The 12229-nt window shown below is 39.3% G+C and overlaps 1 protein-coding gene across 3 annotated transcripts in view; it reads right to left on the bottom strand.

Annotated features, from left to right (window-relative positions):
- The window catches only part of DNM3 (dynamin 3), a gene marked incomplete at both ends in the record, with an annotated part of 172709 nt that overhangs the window by 58395 nt on the left and 102085 nt on the right, over positions 1–12229 (bottom strand). For all 3 annotated transcript variants that reach the window (XM_082286863.1, XM_082286862.1, XM_082286861.1), the window contains one exon: positions 8676–8785. In XM_082286863.1, the coding sequence (XP_082142989.1) occupies positions 8676–8785 (110 nt within the window). The remainder of the gene's footprint in view (positions 1–8675; positions 8786–12229) is intronic.

The following is a 12229-nucleotide window of genomic DNA, read 5'->3' as shown; positions in this document are numbered from 1 at the left end:
CATGCATAATACATGAAAATGTAACTGTAGTGGCATTACTAGAAATCAACATAATACTGCTTTTTTTTTCCAGAATGAAAAATACAAAAGGCGGCTACCATTTGTTATCTGCAGATTTTATTATACTCTAGATAAATAAACCTCAACTTGGAACTGCATTCCACTAAAAATACAACATAATTGCTTGTGGGGATGAACAGACAATTGGACTAAAAGCATAATTTCCAATTCTGGAATAGTTCCACACTCAGGTCATGCCTTCTCTAGGCCAGGCCCATTACCTGAAAGTCCAGCAGACACCCAGCTGTGACTTTGCTTACCCTAGAACTTCACTTTATTTTTACCTTCATTTCCTGATTCCTTTCCCCCGTATATTTCAGGGCCTAATACAGAAATGTCCATGGGTGTTTCTTTAACTCCTCCCATCACAAAAGAATCCTAACAGGATGGGGTTAAGGTATTTGAAAGTGTCCAAGAGGAAACTGAGAAATGCCAGGTAAGTTTGAAGACTGACCCAGCTGTGAGTTACTGCGATTTCCCTTTTACCCACCCTGAAGCCTGGGCTGTTAGCACTGCATAGGGAAGGCTTGACTGCCTATAAACCAGCAGATCTCTACAGTCCAGGAGCAGGGAGTGAATAACACACACCTGAAAATCCCACAGAAAGAACATCACTTGTAACATCAGTGCGTTTCCCTCTATGGTGGCTGCACACCAGAATGTGCTGAGCACACGCCACTGCTGCATATCAAGATTTATTGTATCCCTTGCAATTTCTTAATACTAAGATAAGGTTAAATATTTATTTCCACCAAACCTGGAAAGATTTTAAGGGCAAGTACTGCAGGCACATTACAAACCCAGTTAACATGTGTGCGTATTTATTAATGCATACTCACATATAACCATGTGCATAGAGAGCTTTAAGATTGAGTTGGATCTGGATTTCAGCAGACAAAGATATACTGGATATGCATGACATTTCTTTTTATAGAGAGAAAATAAAACTAAGATTAATCAAAAATGCATTTATTCTTGCCAATATGGGAGGAGACAGAACAACCACTACACAACAAGAATACTAGTGGCATTTTTTAGAATTGGGCCTATAAGCTACTTTAATCCTCCCAACAACACAAACCCACATTTAACTTCAACAGTTGCACTGACAAGTGAAGCTACTCACAGACTGAAAGATAAAGGAATATCTTCTTTTACAGGGATTTCAAACAGCTTCTCTCAAATGATTTTTTTGTAAACATCACATCTCTATTAGCATGGAAGCAGAATTGAAATGAACATTAGAAATTTAGAACCAAATGCAAATTGGCCCCATTTTATTCCATGAAAAATACGAAAGATTCAGTTCTTAGGTATTTCTTACTTGATTGAAATTGAAAACATACAGAATATAGGTTTAATGAATAGCCACCTAAAATGAAAAGGGGAGAAAATAACAGAATCCAGATATTCCAGCTATTGGGAAAGGCACTCTTGGATGAAATTGTATGTTCTCTACCTATTTAACCTGCAACTCCACTATGCACACTCTGCTTATTCAAATTTAGTCTTAGTATGTGATTTTGGACACCTGTAACTGCACAATGGCTGGTTTGAGCATATGCACTTCTTTTTTTTTTTTTTCAAATAAGAAATCTCTACCAGAAGCTCTGCAAATCATATATTTTGAAGAAACAAAAATGGCCATCTGCTCTGAGTTAACAGCAATGACTAACATTTTCTATCAAGGCATACCATTTCAGATCACTCCAATGTGAATGCTAATTAAAATTAATTACACGTCTCTCAAGATTTTTTTTCTTAATATCCAGAAAAGCCAAGGAGACAATCTCTGAGACAATGTAATGAAATAATAACACTTAAGGATTTTGCCTATCTCATCTGAGTGCTCTCCCAAAAGCATAAGGATCTTTTCAAGAACACACACCCAAAACACACACAAACCCCCATAATTTTAAGGTGAAAATGAACCGAAGATATGCTGCTCAGAGTATAGGCCAGCCTTGGCAACGAAGTATCTCGAGTCCTATATGTAACCCAGAACAGAAATGCAGCCAAAACTAATGCTACATGGGCCAAAATCCACAGTAGTAACAGTGACTGCCACTAAAATATTCCGTAAGTCCCTGGAGGAGAAGGTTTGATGCCTTTCGTGGTGAGGGATGGAAGCCTGTTTTGGAATCTGCCTCAGGGCCACACAGACGCAAAAGCTGCCCCCAGCTGTCAGCCCCTCACTGGGCACAGAGGGAACACGGCTCCGGCTCCAGTCCTGCCCTTCCCTGGATGGGGCAGAGGGACCCAGACTGTGCTGGGTCACGGTCAGCAAGGCCAGGAGAAGCTGTGCTGCAGCTCACTCAGGTTTACCACGCATGGCTTAGCCCATGCTTACAACACCCATGTGTCTGGCAGGCACTTATGTTTCAGATCCCATACAATCACTTAGGGAATTTTCTTCAGGTACAGTGTAACTTTCATATTCAATGTATGGGTTTGGCACTGTGGTTTCCTTCACCCAAAAGTCCCTTTTTACTCTGGAATATCAGTTTTAAACCTCAATACCTGCACCATACTAGGATGTCATGCAAAGAATATTTGCCAATAATGACAAAAAAGAATATATTCCAGAAACAAAAACAGCCAACCTTTTTCTTTTTTTTTCTTTTCTTTTTTTTTTTTTTTTTAAGGGAAAGCAGTTGGCAATAAAGGCTAGCTATTCCTTGGGTTTGTATATTTTTCCTGTTCTTAAATATTGTACTCTCCAGCATTTTAGGAGTTTGTTTAGAAATGTTAGCAGCTTTTTTTCTGGATTAAATTCGTAGGGCTTTTTAATTAAACAGATTCTCTTTCTTCCATTTCAAACAGAGAAGGCTCTGAATAGCTTACAGTTCAGCTCTTCCTGGGGCTTGGCTTTCTGAGTAATTCAAAAACAGTAACTAAACATACATCTCATTTTAGGCTTTCTCCTTTAGCCTGGCTTCTATCCAACACCTCCTCTGACCCGGTCTCCTTTCACTAGTTCCCTTTATTTTGGCTCTTACCCAATTTCCCTTATATATGGACAGCAGTTAACCAGTTGCTGCCCACGGCAAGAAATTCAGTACTTAAAGCTCTAGTACATTTGGAGTGCCAGAAAAACCTTTTGCTCCATCCCCTTCTAGAGCAACACACAGCCAACAATATATATCCAAAATATGTAGTGATACCTTTCACTGTGTAGACACAGTGTACTTTCCTGGGTCCTACTAGACAACACGGCTCCCTGTGCAATATGATTCCTGACAGACAGAGTGTACTCAGGAGTCAATAGCTAAAATTCCTCATCTGGCAGTTCTATTTTCAGTCCTATTGTGCGCCCTCAAAATGGCCTTTTGCTTGCTCTCCTCTGGACATTCATCTGTTTGTCAGATTAAAGATCTGTTTTTACAAGCCTGCCCCAGACAGTCAGCCCTGGAGCAGGGATGGCAGGTTGTGTCCCACTGCTTCATGATTACTGAGAGGCATTTGGCTCTCAGGAACCTACTCTTGTGAAAGCAAAAGGAACAGCTCTGTGCTTCGTTCTTGCTCCTCATATCCCTCTATCATAGAGAACCACAGAGGTGAGGAAAGAAACACCGTAACTCGATTTCATCTGAGTCCTGGTTGGGCAGGAAAGTAAAAGACAAGGAGAACTGGTGGCATCTTCCTCTGCAAAGAAGGCAGAATTTCACACACTGGTTCTGCTTCTTTGGCTCCAAGGAAAGGAATGAGTCTGAAAGGAACAGAGAAACACTGCTGATCAAGGACTCTCCACCAGGTAACCCCTCCTCACTCCGTGGCTGCTACTCCCAATACTGACTGGTACGGAAGGCTTGAAAATTCACCAACTCAACAAACACTTCAGCCTACTACCATTTATAACCCGCAAAACCTGTACCTGGTAGAATCTCTACTCCTTTAAAAGAGAATTCGTCTCTCCAGAGCTGGAGAAGAGGTGGAAAGGAAGCTTTTTCTCTGCTTGTAGCAAACGAAGACAGTTTTTTTTACTCATCATCATTTCTTTAATTAAAAGGGAAGTAGTATATAAATGGAGTTGTAATACAGTAATGCATCAATTTATTGACCAGCAAATCAGGAAAAAGGTGCAATTACACTACTGCAAAGGCAAGAGATTACTGCAGAACAACAGACATTCTGTCAAAATAGTGCCACGTGGATCCTGTAGTCAACAGGGCGAGATCATGAGAACTAATAACTGCTTGCCCATCTTAGGGGAGATGGAGAAGTGGGACTATTGCACAGATCCTTAAGGGAGACATATTTAAGACTGCTGTTCTTGTCCCAGGCTACAGTACTTGGTTAACAGAAAAAGCACCAGTAAGTGAGTAATTTTTACAAGAAATAAATGGAGACTAAATCAAGTGTTTGGAATGAAATCCTGTAAGGAAAGGAAACTTTCTGGGATGGACAGAATTTGTTTTCTTTGTTCTTGAGCTCTAAACAAGAGTCTTACACACTCAGCAATGAGAATATGACAGGTTAATCTACTGAATGTGAGCAGAGATGTTGACAAAATCCTCTCTCCTTCGTGCTTAGCTCTGCCTGAGAAAGTCAATCAGCGGCTACATCTACACAACTCCACAGTTAAGTTCTACAGCAGTACTGCAAACATTCTTTTTTTTCCCTATAGCATAATTATTTTAAAATACTCAATATATTTGATCTCTTTTTCCAGTCTAAAAAAAAACAGACTTGCCACAAGTTTCCTGTGGAGGAGAGAAGACGGTTAACACAAAATAGCACTCACTTGACAGCTTTAGGTTTAGACGCACACTGCTTGACCCTACAGCTCAACTTCAGTTGCTTAAAAGCAGACTCATGTAGATGGATGCAGCCAAAAATGATCCAGGAATCACAGGGCACTCACTTGAATTTATTTTAATATCTAGTACTCCTAAGGTAAGTAAACTAGAGGAGTCCATTGCAAAGGTCTTCCATAGTGTCTATAAATTAAGTAGATGGCCCATTCAAAAACTTTAAATATATTACTTACTTTGCTGAAAAACAAACCTAACCTCTCTGTTCTTTAAGAAATACTGTAACTATTTCAGGCATAGTTTTCCTCTTCCCACCCTCACCTATTTTTGTTGTTGTTGATTTTTTAAGATTTAATTAGAAAGTAACATGAAAATAATTTAATTATTTCACAACACAGCCTGTCCATAAACACACAATTATGTTCATTTCATGAGAATTTATCTTCACTGTGAAATCAATCGTCACAGTCTCCATTTACTCTACATTACCAAGTCACATTTGATTCCTGTCAGAGAACTGTTGACTTCTGCAGTAAATCAAAATGACAGATACTGTTAGTTTCCTTCTCCATCTATCCCCAAGTCTCAGCTAACTCAAGATGGTTTTTCCTTCTATCCAGTGAAATGAGTATTTTCCTGGTCACTGTATTTCAGAGCTGGAAAGGTTTTCATAAATGGAAAAAATGCAGTGCATAATCCAGGAAACTATTGAAATGTACAGTATCAGAAACATATGGCTGGAGCAAATACCTATGCAGTGAGGGGCTGGGAATGAAAAAGAGAACAAGCTTATTAAAATTCTTCTCCTAAAAGGATTTTGCTTGAAAATTAAAATTATTTAATTGAACATTAACAAAGATTTCATAGTCAAGGAAAAAAAATGCTGCCGATTACAGGGGAAGGAAAAAAGAGATACAGAATAATCTCCGTGCTATCATGGAAGCTGGAACAGATGATTGTGCCTTTGTTCTTTAACGATCTACATCTTAAATAGCAAAATGGTTCCATAACCAGAACCCTCAGTGGGCAGACTTCGAAAGCTGATTTCTTTCTCAGTTGCTAAGGTTTTTTTAATTAACAAAAGCAACCATTCCACCACCCCCCAACAAAAAACAAACAAACAAACAAAAAAAACAAACAAAAAAAACCCAAAAAAAACCCCCAAAAAAGCCAACCAGAAACAAAGTTAATTTTTTACATGACCTTTGAAAACCAAGCCATACTCACACACACACTAGAAACCAGGATTCAACAGATTACCACAACGTAAAATAATAATAAGACTCCTTATTTCAATGTATCTTTATCAATTCCCTGTTTCAGTTTCCTTAAAAATGTGGGAGAGGGGACAGAGTCCCCAGCCATATCACTCTACTCGAGAACCAATATTCCTGGTTTTGCTGACATATCTATGAATTCAGGATTCAGTGGAAAGTGATACTAATCTTGTTTTGATCAATTTGTGCAAGGAGGCAGATTTTTAGAAATACCAAAAATCAGCTGTTTTACAGTAACAGAGAAACTGCTGTTTTAATTAGAATTCAATAAATATTTCTTCAAAAACAACTTCTGCCTCCCTTAAAACTGGAAGACTGGCTCTATGATCTGCCTCTCCCAAGGCAAAGGTATTTTGTGGTCTTAATGCTGTGCTGTCATGTCTTAACATGCCCATGTGGATATAAGGATGTTTTTAGAGCAGCTTGCAGAGACTGCAGCATCTAGTCAAAGCCCAAAGAGGCAGGGCTAATTACAGACATGGCAAACATTTTAGACATCTGATTTTGAAATCCTTGATGTCTAGTATGGATGAAGATCAAGTAAAAATGTGAATGTCCAGCTATACATCACCCAAATAAATCCCAAAGTTGCCAATGGAAATGCTTCTCTTGGATTTTCACAGCAGTTTGATGATTACTATTTACGATGATGATGATATTCAAAGCCATTAGTCAAACCAAAGGAGAAACAATGAGCTAAAATTAACAAATTTCTCATGGAAGTAACCTAATATGTACAGCTGATATCAAGCCACCAGGACAAAGTTACTTTTCTTGATAGGTGTACACACAACACTGGGATGATCCACACATAACTACAGCAGAATCATCAGAATTAACACTCATTTCCAGCAGCCAAAGATCATTTATGTTTTTAAGAACATGAAAAGCTTTTCAAAGCCTTCTTCTGTTTTCCAGAAATGCAACTGGTCAAGCATTTGAAACATTATTCCCAGCTAGCATGTGTGTGACATACATTCAAAGGGCTTCTCCTGGCAGACCAGGTCCCCTTGCAGGCTGGCTGAGGTGTCAGCAGACACAGGCAAAGCCTTCCTGGGGTAGTTCAGAATGAGACTGACATTGTGTCCTCGCATTGCTGCGGTCAGCAGAAACTTGACAGCCCAGAAATCCCGTGCTTCGCTTTTGCTTCGCAGGAGGGAGGGGCATTCCTTGCTTCTGAAAGTTCTGGCCACTATTTCTGGCCAGTTTGGGAGCAATGACAGCTGGCTGTGCAGAGAGCCACATCCAGCCGTCGACATCTTGAATATCTGAAGGTAATGCCAAGCTTTGGTGATGTGAAGGAATTTAGCAGAAGAGGGAAACAAGGATATCCATCCATGTTACCCCTGCAATTCAATTTACTTATTTGCCTGAAAAAAAACTTACAGAAATTGGCCCTTATATGCTAAAATGCAATTCCACTGAGACAGCTACAAATGATGCCTTTTCCTGGTCTTAAAATCAAGAGCCATACACGGTTAGAAGGGGAAAAGGGATTTTACCTTGGTATTTATTTTAAGGATCCTTAGGTGCACACGTCTAGGTCATATGCATGGAGATGCACCCTGCCCGAGTATATCCCCAAAGATCGGGTATAACATTATAGGTGTTACTAATTAGCAGATCTATCAAAGATTCCCCAATGAGAGGCTCAAGTGTGCCCCCCTCCCCAAGGAGCCTTCACCTGGATGGTTCTATCTTAGTTTATAGAATGTGTTCTGAAGAGGACCTTGGGGTCTGGGGCACACTGATCCCTAGCTACAAAGCTTCTAAAATGTTTAGTCTCCTAGCTTGACAAACAAGTCCAAGAATGTAGGGAAAAAGCACTAGGAATACAGAAGTTGCAAAAAGGTATTACAGGGGTATAAAAGAAAAGGCAAAAAATCTTCATGGCATCACAAATGCAACTCTCCTCCTCAGTTTAAAAAAAAAAAAAAATAACATGCCACTTTTATGTCTTTTGTAACATTTAAGGAACCTGTTTGTACACAGCAATCTGAACTGGCTGTGTATCAGGAGTAGCTTCTGTGGAGCACCTGCACCACTTAAAACAGAGAAGAGTCTGAGAGGAAAAGTGTGGGTCAAAAACTAAAAAGCAAAGATTTTATTAATTAGAGAAGTAGTGGAATCTAATTTTTCTCCATTCAGCAGTGTTTAAACCCAAACAAATAATCAAATGAGTCCCAAGATTATTGACAGGCAAGATTTTCCACTGGAGAAAGTGAAAAGCAGTGACGCTTTTGTGATTTACACCAGTTGAATCTGGTCACAAGGTACAGAAGTCATGAATGTTTTGGTAAGCCTAGGTGACTGCCAAATAAAACAAAAATAGGATCAGGAGATGATTACCCAGCCATACAGAACTGGCTGACTCATCATGGAGCTGTTTCACCCCAAGAGTGGCTCAGAGGACACCAACCTTTAATCCCATGGTTATGCAACAGCAAAGAAGCAGATAAATCAAGAATATCAAGACCTTGTGTACTCAATATGGTGGAAATAACAGAACTGCCCTCAGAGTTGTTAGAATGCTCAGCTAGATGTCATTTTATGGAAATATCTGCAGAATAGCACATTTTCTTACCTCTGCTCTGTGTTAAACAATGCAAAGATGTGTTTGCTGGACATGAAGCTCTTTTCAACATCTCGCACTTTCAAGTTGTCCAAAGGCAGCATATACTTCTTCTCTTTTTCCTAGAAAAAAAATGGATTTAAACAACACTGTGTGAGAAGAAGCCTGATGTCAGCAAGCTCTGTTTAGTTGGTAATGACCTTGATACATTTGTTACCATAAGGAAATACCCAAATTTAAATGTCTGCTTATATTTCATAGACCTACCTGCAAGAGAAATGAAAATGAAACCTCAGTTTCAGTTCTGTTTTTCACTGACCCTTTTAAAACATTTCCTAATAAAAAAAGTTCACCTCAAACACATAAACATCTACATTTGTTATTTTTCATTCCACTGAATTCTAAAAAGGCAAGGGTCAGATTTAACTAAAAAAAAAGTGTCTGATCAATGAAGAACTCTCCTATGTCTGCACAGCAAGTGAAGTAACTGGTGACATAAGTTCATCTCTACTTTGTTGCTATTATTAATTATGTAAGCATGGCATTTAATAAACCCACACATAAACTTTCATTCTGCCAGTGAAAAATATGAAACCCATACAAATCAATCAAAATAATACCATTATCAAATCAAGGTTTTATACGTACCATGTACAAACAAAATCAGACACTAATCTAACCAACTTATTTCTCCAAATAGGAATGACTTATTCACTCTTGCTGTAGCCAACTCCTTTGCAATTTCATCACAACCCTCATTTGCAGCACAATCACTGTAATTTCACCTTTTCCAGGTTTCTTCCTTCCCATCACTTCCAATTAAGGACTAGCAATACTCCCAAGGTAATTTACTATGTCAGAACAAAAAACACCCTGAGATTATTAGCTGCTGCCATTGTGTTAAACTTCTTTCAGTTGTTGCACTGATGGCTAAACTGAACCAAACCTCTCCAGTTTGCTTTGCAAACACACCAGCTGTCAAATAGAAGGAACCAAAGACAAGAAGTTATCCTCGAAGCCCTCATTTTGGGCTTGCACATCACAATAACACTGCTGACAGAGGCATTAACACAGCACCGTTTAACAGCTTCTAAAAGCCATTAAGGTACCGTTAAGGCTGGTGCCACTATCATGGCAGCAATGCCGTGCAGAGAGGCTTCATGCCCTGGAATTTTTCTAGTGGATACTAAATGGGGTTTTCGTGAATTTGGCTACCCGATGACCCTACAGAACTTCAATAAACCACCAAAATTGAAGAGCTTAGGATCCCTTTACAGTCCCTTATCAGCCAACATGAAGCAAGGCTGACTCATCTTTGCCCAGCCACAACCAGAGCCAGCTATAAAGTTCAGCACCACTGCACTTCCTGGAGTATTCTGGACTGAGGCATCACTTATGGGGGTTGGCTCAAGGAAGAAATATGCACGGGATAATAGTTTATTGTATGCCATGAGACAGGACAAAGGAACAAACCAAACTAGGGCTCATTCTTCTCAATATGTGTTTCCCAGAATACACCAAGCAACTTCCAGTGCACAGAATTGGAAGATGTCCTGGCTGGGCTGAATGTGTGTTCTGTAAGGGCAGATGCAATTCATCTTGGCTGAGCTTCAGCAGATTGCAAAACTAAACTGGATGAGAAAAGCCTGAAGAATGAAACTATAAAAATACCATGACATGGCCAACAACGGCTCACTTTCCTAGACAGACTCATACCAGGCCTCAGGAGAAGAAAAAGCAGATTTCAAAAGCCCTTCTGGAAAAGAACAGTTTCTCTTGTTGTTGAATACAAAGGTTATCAAATTCCATGTATTACATAAAAAGTATCTTCTGGATTTTGAAACTGCCTCTATCTTAACCATCCTAGAAATTATTACTCACAAAAAACCATACATATATATATTCTTCACTCTCTCATCTAACATCTACTCCCATGAAGGAGTCTAGTTCTGTGTCACTCTGTAGCTGCTTATCACAGTTCATACCTATATTCTGCTTCCAGGAAATATGTATTGCCTGAAGCCTTGGGGCTCTCCCTGCAGGGACTGTACACTACCATCCATTCAGTAAGAACTACCACTGAGATAAATAAAAAAAGCCAAGTAAATTCATAATTTACCAATACAAAAATAAATAACAGTAAATGACGCTAAATAAAGAACTTACAGATTAGATATTTATGTATCAAAATTAAAAGTACACTGTCCTCTAATACAGATTTTTACTGCTATGATCTGTTTTTGCTATTACAAATTTATGTCCTAACTAATATAGTAAATAAAGGACAACAACGTATTAGCTTTGCTGCCATAACAAAGGGACACACACTTGCAAACTATTCTAGCATGTATTAAACTTTGTATTAAAAGCTTTTTTTTTTTTCCATTGGAAGCTGGACTGCATGGCAGTGTAAGAAACTTTATTTCAATTTTTTCTTTAAAACTTACCTTTCAGTTTTACAGAATAGGCTTATCATGATTTACTATTCAATTACTGAAAAATTAAGAAGTTTCTGATGAAGTTTTTGTTCTGACAGACACTATTCACTGACAAACCAAGCAACCACAGATGAATAAAAGTAGAAACTGATGAAAAAACTGTACCAAGAATCTGATTGTCTAAACAAAAATTCCACAAGCAGGAAAGTTATATAAATGTTTGATGCCAAACTGTGAGAAAGTGTTTCTTCTGCAGCCACCAGGAAAAAGGAAATGCCTACTGAAGGCTAAGAAGTGGTTGGTATTTATTTACATGGCCTCCTACCCACATGCTGAGACAGGGCAGTTTCCAAGAAAGGGAAATCGCAGGGTGCCTGTGCTTGAGGCAAACAGAGACAGCATGTCACACAGGAGAGATCAGAGTTGAATACTGCTTAATGCCAGGAGAAAGGTATTACTGTGACATTAAAGTGTGGCAGCAAAACTCATTGCAATTTTTTTCCCCTCCAAAGTGGGGGAAAATATACATAAATGGAGAATGGGCTAATTCAACAGCAGATGAGCCCAACATTTCAGTCTAAGCTCAATTAATATTATGTTATGGTAAGGTAAAAAAAGCTCCAGCCAGGACTATTTGTGCATGTTTCCCATCCTGAGAAGCTGACAGCATAAGAAACAGGGAATGCACGAAGCCTGGGAGGAATGGGGCTAGGCACACTTCGACGAGTGACTACATGCACATAACTGTGGGTCCAGTTTGTCCCCCTCAGCATTTGTTCTTTTTTATTTATAGATTTTTATTTTTATATATGTCACTGAAGCGTGACATGAGGGGAAAAACCAGCACATGCTGATCTCACATAGAGACTTTGCCTCTCTTTTTCCAGAGTAGAGGAAAAGAAGGAAAAAGTGGGAGGTAGAATGGCCCATTCCTGTCCCTGTGATATGAAAAAAATTCCCCATACTCCGCCTTAGAAAAACAAACGAACCTGCTGGCCTGGGGAGGCCTTCCCACCCTGGAGACGATGTTTCACCACTCGTGGGCATAAGTAGCACTCACATCCTTAATGGACCAGTTCTGTTCCCCGACAGGCAAGTGAGCTGCCAGGAACTGACAGCATGATGTAA

The sequence above is a fragment of the Coloeus monedula genome (assembly GCF_965178545.1).
Source record: "Coloeus monedula genome assembly, chromosome: 9".
Lineage (NCBI taxonomy): Eukaryota > Metazoa > Chordata > Aves > Passeriformes > Corvidae > Coloeus > Coloeus monedula.
Note: the sequence above shows the minus strand (reverse complement) of the source record. Positions and strands in the feature narration are given on the sequence as shown.